The sequence below is a fragment of the Podarcis raffonei genome, chromosome 5, assembly GCF_027172205.1.
Source record: "Podarcis raffonei isolate rPodRaf1 chromosome 5, rPodRaf1.pri, whole genome shotgun sequence".
NCBI classification, from domain to species: Eukaryota; Metazoa; Chordata; class Lepidosauria; order Squamata; family Lacertidae; genus Podarcis; species Podarcis raffonei.
The window spans coordinates 59866106-59887498 of record NC_070606.1 but is presented as its reverse complement, the minus strand read 5'-3'; the positions used below and the strand labels follow the sequence as shown (position 1 = coordinate 59887498).

Genomic DNA, 21393 nt, shown 5'->3' with positions numbered 1-21393 from the left:
GAACATACTTTTCTAAAGATTAATTCCGCTCTATGCTATCTTTGTCACTGAGGGCAAGAGACTCAGCCCCAGGAAGCAGTATCTTGCAAATAAAGCATCTTCCCTGTTAAAAGGTGCTTCCTAGTTGGTGAGCTAACACCAGTCAGTACCATGAATCTATGGATCAAACAAATATGGCTCCACCCTCTTCGATTCTTACACACCTTGTGAATTTGCAGTTGGTCAACACCTACTGACTTATGGAAGTAGGCCATGTAGTCATGCAGCAAACTCCTTTGACATCACCTTGGAAGATTGTAATGATGGGGAGTAGGTAGATGAGACACCTATTTCCTTCCAGATATTGTTGGATTGCAACTCTGTCCATTGGCAAACCATGGTAGTTTTAATTTTGCTGGCTCCAGCTGTTATCCAGACCCCCCTTGGAAAAGCAAAGGACATGGGGTCTTCTTTCTTTCTCGTCAGCTGGGGGAGCAGGGGAAAGGAAGTCAACCTGAAAGGATAGTCCCTTGGGCACTCAAATGTTAAATAGGCCCCCAATGGTCAATTTGATACAATAGATAAGTACCCCAGCTAAGGACAAATTTGGCGATTCCAAGAAGGAATGGTTAGAACCTCTATGAGAAAAGGAATTCAGAACTACTGCCATAAAAAGTTCTTACTTGCCCATTTGAAAACCTTTCTGGCATCTTCATTATGCTGTTTCACTTGTAATAATACTTTGGTTTTCAAACATGCCAATGAACGGTGTAGGTTGAATGAGCTGTATTTTAGTAAGCTGCAGGATATGAAATTCGGGGCTTAACTGGATGGCAATATGCCTGCTGCCCATTTCAAGGTTCCAACCATTGCCTGGAACAGCTTCGTCTTTCAGAGCCATCCGTTGGAGGTGAAATCCTGGCGCAGCTCCCTCACTTGTGCCTCACTTAGCGGGAGCAACGGAGAGCGACAGAAGCCCCCATTTAAACCAAACCATTCCATGGCCTGTTTCAGGCCTGGGACTCCAAACTTGCTTGTTACCTGTGGAAAGAGAAACAGTGCAGGGCACTCAGAACTGCTCTGTGGCCAACAGTGTGGCAGAGGTGTATGTGAACCCCCTTTTCCTACAAGCATCACTCAGCTCTAGGCCTGCAGAAACTGAAGAACTGCACCATCAAGGACTTGTCTGTGGTCACAGAATGTCCAGAACATTAGACATAGGCAAGTGTTATGACCCAGGAATTCCTGTTTGACACTTAATCAACTCAGGCAAGGAGGTAATGGTGCAGATCATACTAAGGGTGAACGTTTGAAGTCAACAGTGTATGTACATTTGAAGAAGTGGTTGGTTAATTCTTAGACTACATGAGGTCTAATAAAGTACTACTAGTACAAGGATATGCAGTAAGCTTACAACTTGCGCTCACTTTACTTATGCGATCGCAATCTTACACAGGTGGGCGGGGGAATAAATTAATACATGGAGAACTGGGGAAACTGTTCTCTGTTCTTCATTTATTTATTTATTTTCCCCACCCATGCACCCAGGGGGTTTTCTTTGCTTATCAAGCTTTGGGAGGGAGGCACAAGGGCTCCAGAGGATTAGTACTAGAATTACAAGCCCCAGATATGTTTCTGAAATTATTAAATGGAGCCAAAATGAAACTGCCAAAAAATAAAATAAAAATTCAGATTTGCATATCATGCTTTTGCAAAATCCAGAAAATTGTAGTGTGAATAAGTCACAGGTTTTGCCAAGAAAAACCCAAAGAATGGCTGATGTTCCCAAAATTGTCACAAAAATAAAAATGGAATGCTGAGATGGCTCAGAACACCGACGCTCACACAGAATAGGACAGGGCAAAGTGGAAGAAATGTAAGACCAAAGGGCAAGCAATAAAACACAATTGCTTGGTCATACTGCTGACCAAGTTTGCAAAGGATGGGGAAGGATAGCACTTGACCCACAGCCTGTGTTCCAGACCATGAGCAACAACTGTATGTTGTTCTGTTGGGAGCTTCACCAAAGCATTACCTCTCTTCCAGTTGGGCCTTTTCCTCCCCATACATTCCCAAGGAAGTGGGGTGTTCCCACTTCTTACGTCCCACTTTCCTCCCGTTTTCTGCCTCTTACCGCAATGTTAGGCTCAATGAGTCGGTGCTGCAGTGCACGGGCCTCATCCCAGCTTCCAGCACAGCACAGTTGCTCAAGCTGACAGACTGGAGAGCCAAGCACGTTGGCAAGGGCACAAATCCCTCCAGAAGCACCTGGAGCAAGGAGCATAGTTCCATCAAAAAAAATAATAGGGCACCTAGGCAGTGAAACAGGCATCTTTGCATGATACACACACCACTTCCCCAGCATTTTTTCGTTCTCTGCTCATTTCAAACTAGCAAAGCCTGGTCCAAATGTTGGGCTCCCTGTAGCAGCTTCCAAGCCAAGGAAGGAAGGAAGGAAGGAAGGAAGGAAGGAAGGAAGGAAGATAGATAGATCATACTCTGCTCAAGGGTGACCAAGTTGGAAAATGCTTTTTTAATCTCTTGACAAATGTTATAATGCACACCCTAGGCTATTTTGTAACCCTTCCCCATCTCCTGAAACAGACAGCCAGCCACTCTCTCCAGAACTGCCCCATATGGACATCAGCTCCCAATATCACCTACCTACAATGTAACTCGCCAGCAGAAAACCAGCTGATCCTGCCAATACCTGGAAGTCCTCATGCTGGGTCTTGTGGACAAGCAGTCCAAGGCGGGTGATCTGGCAAGAGATGGGATCACTTGATAGAGGAGGACAGCAGTAGGCATCCATCAAAATGAGGGGGCAGCAGTTGACGCTGACAATGAAATCGCTGCTCTGCCATTGCTTTATTCATGTCCCCTTTAAGCTACCAGGCAGCTCCTGGTCTTAAGAAGAGCATCAGCCCCTACAGCAACTCCCCTCTTTTTGCTTCACTTATATAATGCTCTACCTACAATGGGCGATCTCAACATCAAGTGGGGAGGGATGGATGGACTATGCTACTAAGCAAAGGGTGGTAGTCTAAGGTCACATGGTGCTGTCACGTTAACGCACAGCTTGCCGAATTCTTGGGTAGACAAGAGGCCCACAAAGGTGGTGCTGAACTTTTAGGTAACAGATAGTGTAATACCAAAAGGAGGTGAAATACACTTGTAGAGTCACCGCTGAAGGTCTGGGTTCGACAGAGATCACAGCCGCTTTCCAGTCACATATCTCCTGATGGATTTGTTGGGATAAGCAAATGGAGCTGTTTTATTACTGCTGATTCCTTAGCTCCACTGGCAGGATGGACCACAGTTTGAAAGTCTCTGCGTGTGAGTGTTTAAGCGTTTAGGGTTATTAAAGAGAGCACAAAACCTTCGCATCAGTTTGGAGGGGATCCAAATTTTGGGGGTTACACATTAACGAAGCTAATGAAAAGTAAGTGTGGGGAAACTTCCACCTGGCTGTGTCCTGATGTGGAAAACAGCCTTAAGCTGTGGGAAATGATTACTTCAAAGTTAATCTTTCAATACTCTAGGAAGAGGGGCATACTGGCAGGTCTCCAGATCCCCCTGTGGGCCATTAGCTTGCTTAAGAGGGCCAATACTGACATGCCCTCCAACTCAGATTCTTGCCAGCACCCCAAGACGCAACCCGCTTTGTCTCAGCACCCGGCCTTCCCCCCTTCACTCACATTGCCACCACTGTCCTTGATCCCCACAATGTTGGGGTGCTGTGCTAGGCTGAGCACCACATTGGTGGGCAGCTCCAGATTCGTATTGGCTGGGACGCTGTAGAGTATCACAGGGATTGGAGATGCTTCAGCTACCTGAGGACACAAAATAGCATGATCGTGGCGCATGGGGAAACCCACATGCAGACCGTGAGAAGCCTCCGCACAGCAGGTTACCCTTCAAAGACTGGTTCACATGCTTCCTTTCACATAGTAAAATCCATGTCAACCCCAGTCATCCCCTTGCTGTGGTATAGATACACTTACTGTGTGTGTGCTGTTACACTTACTAGCCAATGTTTTCACTGGGACTGGACAGGTCTGGGTTTTTTAAATTCTCAGTGTGAAGCAATACAACAAACCTGCAGCCATGAGGATGCAGGACTACAACTCCCATCATCCCTGACCATTGGGCCATGCTGGCTGGGGATGATGGGAGTTGTAGTGGCGACACAGGTTTCATCATCCCTGCAACAAAATGCTCATTTTTCTGGGCTACGTTTCTCCACTCTTCCAACACAGCAATGTTTCACAAGACTTGCAGCCCTAACATGGCAGCCAATGGCTCCCAGATGGCCCTAAGAGACTGCCAGCATCTTTTGACATGGGGAACCATTTAACTCTTTTCAGCACCTGCTAAAAACATTCTTATTTAGACAAGCCTACCCAGGTGCTTAGAAAGTTGAGGTAATTTTAATCTGCTTTAGTATTTTAATTCTTGTATGTTTTAAAGCATAGCTGTAAACCTTTCCTGTTTTGTTTTGTTTTTTAAATCTTTTTGGAAACCCTTTTTTTTGTTTTTTACAATCATGTGGTATATAAATTTTTATGAAATAAATAACTTCTCATACACAAGCTAAATAACTAGTACTCAAAGGTCAGTCTCATTCCAAGGAAGAACATCATGATAACGAATGGAAACAGGACCTAGAAGAAGCAAGTCAAGTGTTTATTCATTCTGATTTATGGGTACCCTGCTCAGTAGCTGTGGAGATATAGCACATGTTTAATACTACACTGAACCCTGCAAATGAATCATCACTGATCTGAATTAGACACAGAGAATGATTATTTAATATACAGATCTTTGTTCTAAAATTCAAGGTAGCTAGAGACCAAATGCTCTCTCTTTTCAAACCCACATCTTTTACTTTCTCAAATAAGCTTTTTATTTTCTGAATAAATACTTTTTAACCCAGGCAAACACTGGTGCCTGTAATAAAAACCCTAAGCACCTTAGGAAGAAGTTGCACTTGAATTCAGAATTAAAGATATTTATTTTAATTGCATTTCTATTGAAAATCCACTCATGCCTGGAACATCAACCAACCTGTAATACAAGCTACCACCATCTTGGTGCCATCTCAGCCTTCCCCCCAGTCCCTGCAGCTCTGACCAGAGAGATGCCTGCACCTCATCCTTCACCTGTTTGTAATGATGAATCAAGGCTGCACTGGTCATACTTCCCCGGAAGTAGCAAGGCGTCACCACGAGGGCAGCATCTGCGCCTTTATCAGCCATTTGTGCTGTCATCTCAATGGTGCCCCGAGTTGCTAAAGGAAGGAGGACAAAGAGGATAAATGGACAAAAATAATAAATGGGTTTTAAGAGGCCTGTGGGACCAAAGGATGGGCTCAGTGAGATTAAGAGGCTCCGAGAACCAGAGATGGAAGCAGGGGATAGAAAGTGCCTATATAAGATCATTGCTCAGCTCTAGCATCTTAATTCAGGATGTGGTGCGGCTGGAGAATGGCATCCTCTGGCCCCAGCCCCTGCATGCTGCTCACATTCACATCCAGTCCCAGCCAGCAGGAGCTTATCCTTGGGCATAGCTTGGCGCACCCGTCTCACCACTTCCAGGCGTTCTTCTTGAGTCAGGTAGGGAAATTCCCCATTGGAACCCTGCACCACAAAACCTGCAAAGAGAGAGAGAGAGAGAGAGAGTTGGCAATGGGTTTCTGTTTCCACCATGGAACTCAGCCATTTTCATTTCAAGAGTTTATGTTCTGCTTTTAAACAGAAGGACCCCAAAGCAACAGAGAAACACCAAAACCTAAACACACACACACACACACACACACACACACACACACACACACACATATATATATATATATATATATATATATATATATATATGAAAGAAGAGGTGCCAGACCTCACCATGAACGTCTCCCTTGTTCTCTTATAATGGCAATGGCACCCAACTGAGTTCTGGCGAGTTGTGGTTGAAAAAAAGCGCTTGCGCTCTCTCGCTGTGTGTGTGTGCGTGTGTAGATAGCTATATAGCTAGATAGATAGATATATAAATATACATAACATGATAAAATGTAAATCAAATGAGCATGAACAAAACAAGCCCAAATAGCAGTAGAAAACAATAAAGCAGGAGTGAATAAAACTAGAAGAACTAGGAGTGGAGTAGGAACCCTGATGAATTTTTTTAAAGTGTTAACCTGTAATCTAAACAATAATTGTGCAAAAAAGGACTCCATAAATCAGCTTGGGGGGGTGCCAACACTGAGGTCTCTCTCCCCAGCTGCTGTACCTCTAATGGCAAGGGCACCCAGAGAAAGTCCCATGCAGCCAAATTAAAATCACGTATTATCCAGCACCCTGGTCCCAGGCTATTTACAGCTTTAAATGTCAACACCCTCATGACAGGGAATTGTGCCTGGAATTTTACTGGTAGCCAGTGCTGAACTTTTAAAATGGGCAAGGTATGTTCATAGGAACATGTTCCAAGCAACAGTCTAGCTCATGAAGTGTGCCTCCGGGGGTAAATTCAAACCACTGGAGAATCACAGCGCCTGCTGTGGCTGCAGAGACTGGTAACTCGTAACTGCTTCCTCCTAGCTGCTGTAATTTGAGCCTATTGAAGATTTGATGAAGTCTTCAAAGACAGCCCCACATCAAGCACATGACAGTAGTCTAACCAGGATGTTACCGGAGCACCAATAGCTGCAGTCTGGTAATCTAAGAGTGGGCTTGGCCACAAAGTCAAGAAGGTGGTAAGTAGCCAACCAAATGAAGACTCCTGTCTCACAGCTACAACAACAGCTGAGTTACAGACACTTTCTACTCTTGCCTGCCAAACCATGTCCAAACGCCAAGGAGAAGAAAATCATGCTGGGCGGCATTACTGACATCTTCCTGGCAGGGCTCCTGTGCCTTTAGCAGCTGCATTTCAGACAGAAACCCAACAGGTAATGCTACAAATGCAGGTATGGGGAACTGTCAGCAACATAGTAACTACACTTGGAAAAGGGCAGTCACTGTAATTGGATAGGTGGTGAACCAAGACCCTTTAGGAAAGAATGCCTGGGCATGTGGAATCCAGGAAGTATGGCAGCCGGTTACTGGTAGGGTATCCATGCAAAGTTGTCCTCTGCTAGTGAAGACTAGGATAGCATCATTGGGGGGAGGGGAAGGAAAAATACACCAAAAATGCAGGTTCCTCCCCCATCTCCTGCAGAGCAGCAGATGAAGGCCAAAGTTCGTGCGGGCAGCCATGTGTGTCTTTGAAGAAATAGCATAGTTGACAATTCAGCTGTGTACCCCTTTCCTATTTACTGGAAAAGGTCCCGCTGGATGAAACAAGTAAATGGAAGGCTTGGTTTTGCTCTGTTAAATTGTCACCACTGGAGAAGTAGCAGTGCTAGCTCTGAAGGACCTTTCAGCACAGTATGTGCATCCAGCACACACACACCCTCCAGCTGGCTGGGAATAACTGTGCCTACAATACAGTGAAACCGCTTGCTTATCCATTTTTCCTGCAAAACGTTCTGTGCTTTTATCAGCTTCAGGTCTAGCAAGACATTATTGCGTTTCTGTGTATCAGATAGCTCTTAAAGGCATTGAGAGTTTTTTTGTTTCTCTTTCCAGAGTTATAGAGAAGGTGGCCCTAGTTCACTGTGAACCTGCCCTCCAGGATGCAGCAAGACCCCCACAAATCTGTTTGGAGAGGATATTCCAAGAATTGGGGTCCTTATTCCTAGCTACCTTACCATTGAATAAAGAACAATTCCTCTCGAAGAGCTACACTTCGCAGAGCTCCCCCATGAAGAGGGATTTGTCTTAAACCATTCTGGAAATACAGTGGTACCTCGGGTTAAGAACATAATTTGTTCTGGAGGTCCGTTCTTAACCTGAAACTATTCTTAACCTGAGGTACCACTTTAGCTAATGGGACCTTCCACTGCTGCCGCACGATTTCTGTTCTCATCCTGAAGCAAAGTTCTTAACCCAAGGTACTATTTCTGGGCTAGCGGAGTCTGTAACCTGAAGCATCTGTAACCCGAGGTACCACTGTAGTAGCTCTGGGAGGAAAACAGGGGTCTCCTAAGTACTCTTAGGAAGGCCTGCACAGCCATTGGGTAGGGTGAGGTCACTGCCTCAGGCAGTGAAAGCCCTGAGGCAGCATTTTTGTGGGTCTGTCCCACCACCATCCACCAGTGAAGTGGCACCAACACCAGTGCAGACTTTGGGGGAGATTGCACAGATTTCAGGCAAGTTCTCACTGAAATTGTGTGAGATCTCATACAATTTTTGCCAGATCTCGCTGGAAATTGGAACGACTTCGCCCAAAATCGGTGCCAATACTAGCACCATTTCTCCAGCCAGGGGCAGACTGGATTAATCTTTCGTAATATGGCGCTCTGTGTAAGGCCTAAATTTGGTGCCCCAAAATGGATCTTCTCAATTATGGATTTTCTCAGTTTTGCACCTCCTCGGCTCAGCACCCTGTGCAGGGGAATCCAAGGCTGCTCCACTGGGGATGGGAGGGCAGGTGGCAGCGGAATAGGGCAGCATGTCTCCTTTCGCCTCAAATGACTAAACGGGAGGCGCTGCCATTCACTCTCTGCACCTCTAGCCAACCACAGCTCTCAGGATTATTTGGGGGGAACGATGGCTGTTCCAAGTAGCATCATAGCGCTTTAAATGAATGGTGTGGATGTGCCGTCAACAGCGCTGCCAACGTCCCCGGAACCCCACAGGAACAAACTGCGACCCACATCCGTCTCCAGAAAGTACAAAGTGGCTGCACCATCCGCCCTCTCCACTCTGTGCTCTGCCCCGCCTGGCGACCCTACCTCGGAAGGGAATCCCGGAGTAGAGGCGCAGGTTCTCCTCCAGCCGGCTGTAATCCACCTCTCCATGCGAGGTGAACGGGGTGGCCAGGGGCGGGTAGATGCCCCGCAGGTCGAGGCGCCGGGGGGGTGTCGCTGTCGAGGCCCCCGCGGCAAACCTCCTGGGCGCGCTGCCCGCCCCAATCGCCGCGGGGCGCAGGCCAGGGCCTTTCTGCCACTGCAGGCGCAGGAGCCGCGCAGCTACAGCCACCCGCACCATGGCCCTGTCGCGACGTAGCGCTGCGCCTGTGGGAGCTGCACAACGCTTGATCGGGGGCGGGGAGAGTTGGCGAAGTCCGCCCCGTCGGCGTGGGGTGGGAGTCCAAGCAGATCGCCTCGCCGCACCATGAAACCCTTATCAAACTCGAAGAGAGGAGTGGAAGCGGCTCCGTCAGCTGGATCCTGATAGGAAGCCAAGTCGTATGCGCTCTTCCCAAACTTTGCAGGTGCAGACAGTATGGAGAGTGGAATTGTTTATGACTGCCCCATGCCACCCTGAGCATAAATGCTTCGCGACTCTGAGTATATTTCAAATGCATAATAAAAGGATGTTTGGAGGGGCCCCAAATCCACCCCCCCCCCGCGCCAATCTGCTTTTCTTTCATCTAGCAGGGGTGAAGGATTGGGGGCGGGGCTGTGGGTTTGTTGGGAATTCTGGCTTTGGTAATTGATCCATCTGTTTGAACGTTTTAGATTGCAAGCCTAAACATACTTATTAGGGAGAAAGCCTCATTATACACTCTAAGACTTCTGAGTAGACATGCATAGGACTATGCCGTTAATGCGCTGTTTCAGCTTTGTGAAATGTGGTGTTATATCTATTACGTATGTGTGTAAAACATGCTTTAATCTTCTTAGGAGGAAGAGGAGTTTGCCGTCCTAATATTAGGCACCAGGAATTTCTATACCTTGAACAGCAGATCTTATCTCCATTTGCTGAGCCAGTCTGGCGTTAGTTGCCCTGTTCACCCCAGATCCCCTAGAAGTTGGTATTTAATGTGCCATATGTTTGTATTCCATGTGTACCAGGTAGAGGAGATGGGGTTTGGGGCAGATATATTATTGCCAGCTACTGTAGTTAGCGAGTAGATACACAGGAAGGAGGTTCTGGCTATAGACAACGAAAGACTCTGCAAAGATCTGCATGCAGATGGTTATATGAGCCTGCCGGGCCTCCATTGATTCTTTCACCATTCCATCCTTCCTGGAATAGCTTTTGATTTGCAGCCAGTTTTCATCTCCAATCATTCAATCACAGCAGCTCAGATCAGGCCCACACTGAGGTTTTTGCTGCTGCTCAGGCTTCCCCACTACTTGAGGAAAGATGCACTGTTTCATTAGAATCCCTAGGAGATGCTTTGAATCTTGACTTCCACATATGCTCAACCGCCACCTCCACCTCCATGCAACAGAGTGCAAACAGTTTTGGACTGTAGCATCTCATGGGCAAAATTGCCATCGTGCACCTATCTGAATAATATGGAGCTGGATCAAATAGGCATTGTGGATAGCTCAGCTCAGTTGGACCTAGTGGATATAAAATTAGCACTTGTTTACCTAAGAAAGTCCCTGCTCCTGTAACAGCTGTGGGGCTGGCAAAAATGTCACACATGAGGCTGATAGGAGCAACGACTTGCTGAATCTCTGCCCATTATGCACTTCTAAAGGAGTGGGTCACCTTCATCCCTCCAGAAGTTGTTGAACTCCACTTCCCATAGTTATGCTGGCTGGGGCTGATGGGCCCTGGAGCCCCATAGTATGTGCAGAGCCACAAGTTAGTCACCTCCTGCTTCACAGCAACCCAAAGAGGACATCAGATTCCCGCGGGGTTTTCGTTTGCTTGGTTATTTATTGAGTGTTAATGGCACAGCCTCTCCCAAGTCCAGAACCGTCCTTGCTTGGACTTCCATCTTTTGTCCGTTTGCTCATGCTGGCAACTCTGTTGCCTCGGGCTCTCGCTTCTCCAGCACTTCCCGCGTGTCTGCCTGCCACAGCTGCACCAGGTCGGTGGGTGTCTTCCCAGCCTGTGGAAAGACCAGCATCCTTGGGTTACAAAACTGCAGCTTCTAACCAACAGACTGCAAAAAAAACAAACTGACACAGGCAGCACCTGAAATTGAGAAAGCATGCTTCTGGGGTCTCCTCCAGACAGATTTTTATTTTATTTTATTTTATTTGCAAATGTACTCTGAAACATGTCATTGATACAATAGTAGTGCCTTAGAGGTGGATTTATTCTGAAGCATCCACATCATTCCACTTTATTACTGTAGTTGTTCTGCAATACTTCCACAATGATATCACTTTGCCACTGGGAGGGCACCCTTGCACTATAGCACAACGAAAGCAGGGGGGAAGTGCTAAACCAAGAGCATTTGGGGTATAGCAGGAGACCATGAGACATGCACCAACTGGAAACAAAGCCATATGACTGCCCCAAAACTTCTGCAGGCAAAAGCAGAATTGAAAGTGACATCAAAGAGCACAAACCAGGCATAGGCAAACTCGGCCCTCCAAATGTTTTGGGACTACAACTCCCATCATCCCTGACCACTGGTCCTGTTAGCTAGGACACAAACCATGATGAATCAAAAGGACATATTGGGAAGCAGATGTACTTTGCATTAAATTTAAAAATTGTCCAGTAGCACCTTAGAAACCAACTAAGTTTGTTCTGGGTATAACAAACTTAGTTGGTCTCTAAGGTGCTACTGGACAATTTTTTAATTTTTTAATTTACTTTGACTGTGTCAGACCAACACGGCTACCTACCTGAATCTAGTACTTTGCATTATTACTCCATACATAGGCCACAAGGAGGCAACACTCACCAGATTTTTGGCCATCATGTCTGCCCCATGCAGAATCAGCATCTTAATGATCTTGTAGCGATTGAGGCGCACAGCATCGTGCAGGGCACTGTCTCCCTCCTGCAACAGACATGGCAGCACCACTATGTGTAAGGCAAGGACAGGCAGCCACCAGAACACTTATGTTCACTGCTCATAAGACTAGCAGAAATTGTTAGTTTATCCGCCTGCTCATCCAGTTCAGATCGAACAAGTGCTTCGAAACGAGAGTCTGGGTGCACTGAGTATAGATAGCTTTGTGGACAGAGATCAGTTGGTGAGCTAAAGAGAGAAGAGCATGGCAAATACTGTACCATGAAAGACTTAAGCCAGCTGAACGTAAAGCCTTTCTGCGTGCCATCGACAGAGTAGGCTGCAATTTCCCCATTCTAGTGGATGGAAGGTACTAACTCTGGGGATTAGGGAATATCCATGGATGATCTCTCGGTTTGTGCGTCCCTAGCTAAAAATTACTAGAGAGGTATAGAACCGCTGGTATACAGGGCAGCTCAGCCTTCAATGAAAAGAAGAGAAACTAGGACTTGGACTCAGGAATTGAAGGCAGTAAGGAAGGGGGTATTATTGACATTATTAAGTTAATATACTACCTTTTAAAACTTGATCTTTCCTTTTACTTTTTTTTGTTTTGTGTGCATGCATGCACCTCCCTATAGAAAGGATTTTGTGTATCCATGCATTGTGTATTATATTTATAACCTGCCCTTCCACGGATTGGTGTGATTCCTACACAAACCTGTGTGTGTGTACAATTACTGCCTAGACTCACATTAAGTTACTGAAATTAGATGAGCAGGGTGCGCTGCAATAAGCAACCACAAAAAAGGGCCTCTTACCCGGTCACGGGAATTGACATCCACCCCATTGTTTATCAGGTGCTCCACAATCTCCGCCATGCCAGTACGGGTGGCCACATGCAGTGGGGTGCTGAGAAGCTGGATTTGGGCAGGTGGTGAAGACGGGAGCAAGAAAGGGGAAACATGATTTCATGGTAGTGCACCTGCTTCCTTCATGTGCTTCATCACGTTCTTATTGGAAGGACCTTGCATTGCTCCAGAACAGAACCACCTTCCTGTTAACCCAGAATAGCTGCAAGATCCCACAGTCCCTTAAAACCTCCTTCTTTCCACTCCTCCCGCGCAAATCTCCTTCCTCCACCATTGTCTGCTTGCCGAGTTCCTCCCACAGTGCTGTCCTCCCACCATGAACCAAATCCTGCACTCCCCACTTTCCTCACCTTGTCCTTGACATTGAGATTGGATCCTTTCTCCTGCAGCAGCTTCACCACGTCCAGATGCCCTCCTCGGCAGGCCCAGTGCATGGCTGTGGAGTCCAGCTGTTGGCAAACAGTACACATCCATCAGAAGAGGAGAACCTTTCCCTCCTGCACCTGTGTTCACCCCCTTCCTTCCCTGCCCCAAACCCTTTTGAGATTCATGCAACTGCATCTCCTAGCATTACTTAAAATAACAAAGCCAGTCTTTTTTTTTTAACCTGGAGTACCCAATAAATGCTACCTCTGTACCAGGGAGAGGAAACTGATAGTAGTGGCTTAGAAGAAGCATATATGGGCATAGCTGGAGATAGCAGGGCGGTGGTGGTTGGGAATGAGCAGGCATAGATACAGAATGATGCAATGAAGGGTTATCTTACTCGATCTCTGAAGTCGACAGTGGCTCCATGGGCCAAAAGCTTCTCTGCAATCTCCACGTACCCCTCAAGTGAGGCACGGTGCAATGCTGTCCTGCGGAACTAAGTGAAGGACAGAATTAGGGCTTCTTCACATGACATAGTGATTGAGTAGTGTTGGTGCTGACCTTTAAAGCCCTAAACTGCTTTGGTCCTGTATACCTGAAGGAGCATCTCCACCCCATCGTTCAGCCCGGACACTGAGGTCCACCGCTGAAGGCCTTCTGGCGGTTCCCTCACTGCAAGAAGTGAGGTTACAGGCAACCAGGCAGAGGGCCTTCTTGGTAGTGGCACCTGCCCTGTGGAACGCCCTCCCAGCAGATGTCAAGGCAATAAACAACTATTTTACTTTTAAAAGACAACTGAAGGAGGCCCTGTTTAGGGAAGTTTTTAATGTCTGACGCTGTATTGTTTTTAATATTCGGTTGGAAGCCGCCCAGAGTACCTGGGGAAACCCAGCCAGATGGGTGGGGTATAAATAATAAATTATTATTATATTATTATTATCCTGATTTGCTTGTAGAAGCCACCCCCCCACCCCCCCACCCACACCAATACTCTGCTGTAAGCCTGATCCCAAGTGTGGAGATGGTTGGTTCTCCGAATAGGGTGATGGCATTTGAAGGCATTTCATGAAAAGAACAAGCTCTGCTCCCTGCGTCATACCTCATCGCAGGCGTTTGGGGATCCCCCGTCTGCCAGGAACTTGTCCACCACATGCACCTTGCCTTGCACAGCTGCTTTCAAGAAGTCCTCTTCCGTCACAGGGCCCGTCTGTAGGGGAAAGGGTCGACGCTGCAATGGGTGTTGCAAAAGCTCTGAAAGCCCACGGCGAGGGGCTTGGACCACTTTAGAAGCTTCTTTTTTAGAACAATCAAGCGGCATATAAATTGTAGGAAACGAATCATAAAAATGAATAACATTTCATCACAAAGGCTTTTCTAAAAAACGGAGCAGGGGCATAGCTATCGCTGATCCCATGGGATGGGATATGCTTTTTGAGAGGGCTCCGGGAGCACGATTAGCTCTCTGCAGGGTGAGTGTTGGAGATGGGGGTCCCTGGGCACCTGCCCACCCCCAGCAGGGTTTCCTCCACCACCCGCAACCGCTGAAGCCCCTGGGCTCTGTGGCTGTTGCTGCTCTTCCTCCTTACTGATGCTGCCAGTATGCAAGTGAGCAGGGATAAGAGCAAGGAGGAGAGAGCAGGAGGCCCACCACACTCTGCCCTCTCCCTCCAGACAGCCGGGTAGATGGTGGCCAAAGGAAGAGGGCAATCAAGTGGGCAGAGGCAACAGCAGCGACAGCAAAGTGGGCCCCACTCATGGGACTCCTCCCTGGGGGAAGAGCTGTTGAGCACCTGGTATCTCCAAGCAGGACCAGGAATGTCCCTCTGTCTGATACTTGGGGAGGATGCTGCCAGTCAGAGTAGGTGATACTGAACTAGGTGGACCAACAAGCCCACTCAGTACAAGGCAACGGCCATGCCATCTTGCTTCTGCTGCTCCTGGGTGAATCTCAGGCTCTCCCTGCTGCTGCCTCCGTAGTCCCTTTCCCCCCTCCCACACACTTATAGAAGCTCCCCCCACCCCTTACAATCTCCTCTGGCTCAGGCTCTGGTTTCTTCTCCTCTTTTTTCTTCTTAGGCTTTTTGCGCAACTCGAAGAGGTATTGTGTGCCACCAACTTGGATGATCTCTCGTCTCAGGTCCACGGAGCTCTTCCGCACCCTTTCCTGGCCCTGTGGGAGGAGAGAGATGTATATAGAAACACTCTTGCTTAGGACTAAATCTCTGCTTTTATTTCCCCCCTTAGCAGCAAATCCACTCTGCCCCACCCCTTTCTTTTGCTTTCCAGTTAGGGCTGGCCCAAGAGGCCCTGCCCAGAGGCAAAGGATGAGATGGTGCCCCTCTTTCCATGTGCAGCTGCTAAGTGGATGGGAAGTTTGATCTTGCTCCCAACACGGCCGAGGAGCTTCGGAGGTGCATGGTAGGCAATGTCATCAACACAGCTCTGCCTTCCACTGCTTCCTGTCCAAGGCAACAATGCTCCCTTTGCCTAATGGTAGGGCCGGGCTCGGCCAGCTAATTGTAACCAAGGGCTTGCTGATCAAATGGAATATTTTTGTCTTTGTTTACTCCAATCCTCACATTTAAAATTGGCACTGTGATGAGCAATGTAAAGTCCTGCTGACTCATGCTGGCTTCTCTCCTTTCACTCACCAAGAGAGCAACTTCCTTTGAATGCCTGTCTGAAAGATCCTAGAAAGGGGGTTGGGGGTGGGGGAGGGGGAGGTGGTTGGACTGTTCCAGATTCCAAGCAAGATATCCTGCTAGGCTGAGGACAGTGGAGCAGAGTTCAGCTGAGTCTGGGAACAGCAGCATTCTGCAATGGAGCCAATGGGTTCAGCCCTTTTTAAAGAGAGAGCTCAGCCCTAGAGCATGCAGGAGCGTATCTGAGCATACGCAGAGTGTGTTTCTTTTGTCCCTCAAAGGCATGAGAGAACTGGGTTCCCGGGCCAACTAGAGTCCCAGCTGTCTCATTATGAAATGAAACTTCCTGCAGGAAATAGAGATTATAAAAGGAATATCCACGACTTTTCTCTTACCATGTGGGGCTTGCTGGTGGTGTGAGCAGAATTTGTACCTAATAACAGCACATGTCGCCCAGAACTTCCTATGTAGCTATCAGAACATTAACTTTCCTGCTCTGGTGCCAGATCAAACGACGTTACTTTTATGTACTGTTTTACTATATTACCGTGTTGGGTTTATTTTTAGTACTGCAATGAAAAAAACACTCAACGTAGCTTGTGCCCTGCCAAGCTGCATGCTGGCCGTCCATCGATCTTGAATGACAGCCCATCGGGGCTCTGTAAATCTCCTGGCTTGGTTGCCTGTCAGGGAACTGCAGAAATCGAGGAGGGGGGCTGTCAAGCACTTGGTGGGCAGGCTGCAATATATGGCTGATGGTCCGACTTGAGCTCGAAGGAACCCAAGCCCTACTGATACAGAGATTTATGGAAGGACCATAGCTGGGTGGAAGGGTGTTTTGCTTTGCACCCAGAAAGCCCCAGTTCAATGCCTGGCCTCTCTAGGTAGGGCTGGGAGAGATTCATCCTCTCTGAAATCCTGGAGAGCCTCTGCCAGTCAGTGTAGACCAGGCATAGGCAAACTCAGCCCTCCAGATGTTTTGGGACTACAACTCCCATGATCCCTAGCTAACAGGACCAGTGGTCAGGGATGATGCGAGTTGTAGTCCCAAAACATCTGGAGGGCCAAGTTTGCCTTTGCCTGGTGTAGACAGTAGTGATCTAGATAGGCCAATAGAGGCTGGATCTGCAGATCCTGCTTCCCAAGGCAGTCACCCCCTTTTACCTCACGGATGGGCCAGCACTGGCTAGAGTCAGGATAGGGGCATTGTACCCGGGAAGGCTATTATTATCAGTGCTTTTTTTCTGGGGGAGGGACGCAGGGGTACACATACCTCTGAACATTTTGTGAATCTGACTTTGGCCTCATTGAGAGGCAGTATTTCAATATGAGTAGGAAAATGAGAGTATCCCTAAATATTATCACACCAATATTAGGGAACGGTGGAAGTATTTAGCTACTAGAGGGCAGGAAAGGCACTTGGGAATTCATCTGGAATGTACGCCCAGGGAAAGGAAGAGAGACCAGAAGCAGGCATACTCCGTAATGGGTCTTTTCCTGACTGCGTATTATCTGTTAGTATTGTTTTATTCCACCATTCCCCCAAGGAGCTGAGGCTGTCTCTTTCCTTTCCACCTTATCCTCACAAGAGCCCTGTGAGGAGGCAGATTAGACTCAGAGTGAGTGACTGCCAAAGAGTCACCCAGTGAGCTAAGCGGGGATTTGAACCTGGGCCTCACCCAACCTTGGTGCTTTACTCTAACCATTACACTACACTGGAAAGGCCGTTAACATGGCATGGCTTATAATGCCAGGAAAGACAACTTAAGACGCTTCCACTGGATCCTTGTGACTACTGGATTGATAGATCCTGGATGATATCCCCAGGTATATTATAAATTCATACATTATAAAGCTTTGTGCTGCAGCCTCTCTCACCTTAAGCCCCTCAAGGCCTTTGTTGAGAGGCCCGTGCTTCTTCTCATCCTCCAGAAGTGGGGTATCTAGCCGGGCCACGACTGGTGGTTCTGCAGCGGGGCAGGAACGGTGTTTCTGGGTGAAGCAAACAGGAGACAGGAAAAGCATTGCAACATCCCACGCCTCTTTTCTTTTGACCGTGTAGTGAGCTGTGGCTTCTCTTTCCACACATTTTTAAAAATTAGATGTATTGTATGATCACAATGATAAGCAGACTGGGTTTCATGAGAGACCCTTTTCCTGAAAATTGCTGTCAGCCTCAAAATGGTCTCTCCCAGAGCCATCCATGTTCCACATCAGTCTCTTTTGAGGCCTTAGAGCAGAGATGTCCAACAGGTTGATCGCGATTTACTGATCGATTGCGGGGTGTGGTGGGGGGTGTCCTGCGGTCGATTGCGGTTGATCACATGACCAACAACTTTGCTCCCCAAAAAAAGCTCAACAATTTTGGTAAATCGAATGGGTAGATCACTGCCAGTTTTTTTTTACAGTGGGAGTAGATCTCTAGAAAGTTGGACATGCCTGCCCTAGAGGTAGTTTATCATTCAGCATTATCCTTATTTTCCTCTTCTTCTCCCCATGATGTCTGGTGGAACATCTCTCTGAAGCTGCCCAGAATAACCACTGCATAATTACTAGGCTGCCTACAACAAACTGTCTAAAGCACATGAAATAAATGCAACCAAATAAATAAGCCACTCTTCAAGTGAGCTTCGTTTAAAACTTGCTATTTAGGTTTTCAAACCTTTTTTGTAAATTCAGTATTAGAAACTGTACTTTTGAGTCCTCAATCCTTTATTACTGCACTTTATTTTACCTAGGTCGAGCTAGGATTATAGACACGTCAGAATTTTTGGGGTTCTACCCTTGTTTGAATTTTGGTCATTTAAAGTTTATGATTTTTCTATTTCCTTCTGAGGAAACTGAATAGTTCAGTGAAATGAGGTTTGTAGCCGGCATCCTGTTAAGGCTTTTCTAATTCTTTTCCTTAAGGTTTTTGATTTTTTTTTTATTTAGTTCATTTCCACAAGATAATATTTATAGTCGATTACTTCTCGTTTCAGGGATTTTCACGGTATTTAATTTGTTTTGTGCAATTTCTCAGTTCTGTGACCATCTTTTTTCTATTACATTTTCATTTGGGGGCAGAGATAGCAGTGCCAGCCTTAAACATCCCTTACTCGAACAGTCAAAATGGTGACCCCCTTTCCAATATATTAGTTGCTAATTACATGGAAAGGAGGTTACAGGAAATAAATCAGCTGCTTCGAAACAACCATTTCACACCACTTCATAGTAAAGCTGTCCCATCTCCTCTGGTTGGCAAGAACATGAGATCCTTCTCCGTGGGTCAAGTCTCCCTCCCGTAGATATCCAGGAATCCAGGCCCCATCCAGTACAGCCACTGGGTCTGCCTCCTGAGTCCCAGGAATGCATCCCCAAGACTCACCTGTTCTTCCTCCTCCTCCTGTGCCAGCTTCTGTTCAATCAGGTCTGTTGCCCATTTTACCCCCTGGTCCACAGCCGTCTTCTCTGCCATTATCCTGGAGTTGTGAGTCCTCCCCAACACTCCCCCTGATCCTGGTTCTGCTCTCTTCCCAAGCTTTAGGCAGGACTCTGTGGACCTGCTCCTGTCCACTCGCAGCCGCTGACTTAAAAGACCTGATGTGCGTCCTGCCCAAGTGACCCTGTCCACATTCCCCACCCCAAAGGCCTTTGCCGTGAGCTCAGCTTGTCACACTCTCTCCTTTTCCAACTGCACACAGCTCACCTTCCTAAAAACGACCCATTAGTAGCCAGACACCCCCTCCCAATCGGGAGGTGAGCACTGAGTTTCCCCCTTGACTCCTGGGGAAGATTTGTCCATTCCATATAGGCTGATGTCCTTCTCCTGGATACACTGGGGACAGGGATTGTGGCTCTGTGCCCAGCTGCAAGCTTCCCGAGTTGTCCTATGAGTCACTCCTGGGAGATTTGTATTGTCATGCGCACATGCATCCCAGAAACTCCACATACACATGGAGTTTCCAAAAGTGGTGGTCCCTGCACAGAGCTGCCAATCATAATTTCAAAAGCTGTAGCATCTGAAATATGGCCGTAATAAAACCATCAGGTTGGGAAGGATCTCCAAAGGTCCTCTAGTTCAGCCACCTGTCAATGCAGGAAAACCACTCCAGCAACATCCCTGAAAATCCAGCCACTGCTTTAAAACTTCTAGCAGAGGTGAGTCCACCACCTTCTGTTCAGTGTGGCGTAATGGTTAGAGTGTTGGACTGGGACTTAGGAGAACAGGGTTCAAATCCCTGCTCAGCCATGAAGCTCACTGGGTGAACCTGGGCCAGTCACCATCTCTTAGCCTAACCTACCTCACAGGGTTGTTGTGAGGATGAGAACCATGTACACCCCTTGAAATCCCTGGAAGATAAAGGTATATAAATGTAATAAATGATAAATATTCCAATGTGAAAATTAGGGGTTTCCATCCTGCGATGACTATGAGCTTCTGGAATCAAGGACCACTCCTTTTTTAAAGTGCTACCTGGAAATAGAGGTATCTGAATTTATCAATACATTTTGTAAACTGGGCTTTCACCCCAGTGCTTTGTATTTTGATAAGTGAATGTTTGTTGTAACTTGTAAGTCACTTTGGGTATTGCTCATTGTGTGAAGGCAGCAGGTAAATCAACGAAGCCAACCAACCAACCTTCTTCTAAAAGACTTCAATCACTAGCCTTAGTGGCTGCTGCTCCCCCAGCATAGAACTCCTGCCTCTGTGATGAGACACATGATACCCTAAGGGCATTTTTGCCCTCTGCTGTGGGTTCCAAAATCTCCAGAGGGGCCTGCTCACGAGGGCACTAGCCCAAGCCACTGGACTCTGTCAGGAAACAACTTACCAACCTGCCAAGCAGCTAACATAGGCACAAAGCCTGGAACAGAAAGTGTGGTGGAACAGGATGAATAACATCGGGTGAACTGGGGAGGGTGGGGGCAGGTGAGAGGACACCAGGAAGGGATGAGCTGGAAGTTATTTATGGCAACAGACACATCAGTCTATCCCTCTCAGTCTCATAGCCCCCAATTGTACCGTGACAGCAGTGCTACTTAAGTCGTTCCTGAGCTCCAGGGTGCTCTTCTGCACAACAGGATGGAGATAACATCCCATTTCCCAATAACCAGTCTGAGAATTAATGACGTGGGACGCCTTCCAAGCCTGCAAGGCAGCTTCCGAGGTGATAAGAGGCCAGGATGAGACACAGCAGTCAAGCAGCGAGGAGGAGGACCTGTCCAAATATATCCTGGCCCATCTTACAAATCTGTGGGTGCTCTTTTTGTCACCAGCCCTGTTTCATTAGACAGTCCTGACCCCAAACCAACCTATAAGGAGAGCAAGTATACATATTATTTTAGTCACACGTTGTTTTTAAAGAATGGCAGCTGTAGGAGTGCCACGGAAGAAAACCAATGTATGAATCTGATGGGAATTGATGGTTGCTTAATAACTAGATGTGGATGCTGGTTCACATGAAATCTTGTACACTGCTTTGGAGAAACTGGTAAGTACTGGTATTGAGGCATGCTTTCTCTGGCAGTGAAGGGAGAACATAGCCGGCAGGGCTAGTGGCTATAATAGTCTCATCCTCTACGAATTTGTCTAATCCTCTTCCAGAGCCATTCATGTTGGTGGCCATCACTACCTCTGCCTTTGAATAACGGGGGGGATTTGGGGTTCCTTGTTGTTCCTATTTTTATTATGCATTCTGTATTCTTTATCAATTTTGACCAAACTGCGGGAGGCAGTGGAAGACAGGAGTGCCTGGCGTGCTCTGGTCCATGGGGTCCATGACTAAATGACTAAACAACAA

At 47.2% G+C, this 21393-nt stretch overlaps 2 protein-coding genes across 4 annotated transcripts; both read right to left on the bottom strand.

Annotated features, from left to right (window-relative positions):
* Nucleotides 1-750: 750 nt before the first annotated feature.
* Nucleotides 751-9108, bottom strand: HOGA1 (4-hydroxy-2-oxoglutarate aldolase 1). Of its 2 annotated transcripts, XM_053389490.1 has the most exons (7): nt 8810-9106; nt 5504-5632; nt 5142-5269; nt 3678-3812; nt 2644-2740; nt 2114-2247; nt 751-1020 (listed from the first exon to the last, which is right to left on the bottom strand). In XM_053389490.1, the coding sequence occupies exons 1-7, from the start codon at nt 9063-9065 to the stop codon at nt 871-873; spliced, it is 1029 nt and encodes a 342-aa protein (XP_053245465.1). In that variant the 5' UTR covers nt 9066-9106; the 3' UTR covers nt 751-870. The 2 variants fall into 2 exon arrangements, with proteins under 2 accessions (XP_053245465.1, XP_053245466.1); XM_053389491.1 differs by lacking the exon at nt 3678-3812 and having other exon boundaries at nt 8810-9108.
* Nucleotides 9109-10679: 1571 nt separating this feature from the next.
* Nucleotides 10680-19394, bottom strand: ANKRD2 (ankyrin repeat domain 2). Of its 2 annotated transcripts, XM_053389492.1 has the most exons (9): nt 18978-19394; nt 17489-17602; nt 14995-15138; nt 14068-14175; nt 13366-13464; nt 12950-13048; nt 12549-12647; nt 11677-11775; nt 10680-10869 (listed from the first exon to the last, which is right to left on the bottom strand). In XM_053389492.1, exons 1-9 carry the CDS (start codon nt 19065-19067, stop codon nt 10771-10773), a joined length of 951 nt encoding a protein of 316 aa, XP_053245467.1. In that variant the 5' UTR covers nt 19068-19394; the 3' UTR covers nt 10680-10770. The 2 variants fall into 2 exon arrangements, with proteins under 2 accessions (XP_053245467.1, XP_053245468.1); XM_053389493.1 differs by lacking the exon at nt 12549-12647.
* Nucleotides 19395-21393: the final 1999 nt, after the last annotated feature.

Coding starts and splice junctions, on each gene's coding strand:
- HOGA1 (XM_053389490.1), bottom strand. CDS start 9,065: ATGGTGCGGGTGGCTGTAGCTGCGCGGCTCCTGCGCCTGCAGTGGCAG. Junction 2,741..3,677: donor TCAAGGACAGTGGTGGCAAT/GTGAGTGAAGGG, acceptor ATCTCTTGCCAG/ATCACCCGCCTTGGACTGCT. Junction 2,248..2,643: donor GCTGGCGAGTTACATTGTAG/GTAGGTGATATT, acceptor TCCTTGCTCCAG/GTGCTTCTGGAGGGATTTGT.
- ANKRD2 (XM_053389492.1), bottom strand. CDS start 19,067: ATGGCAGAGAAGACGGCTGTGGACCAGGGGGTAAAATGGGCAACAGAC. Junction 11,776..12,548: donor ATGTCAATTCCCGTGACCGG/GTAAGAGGCCCT, acceptor TGTCTGTTGCAG/GAGGGAGACAGTGCCCTGCA. Junction 10,870..11,676: donor ACATGATGGCCAAAAATCTG/GTGAGTGTTGCC, acceptor GTCTTTCCACAG/GCTGGGAAGACACCCACCGA.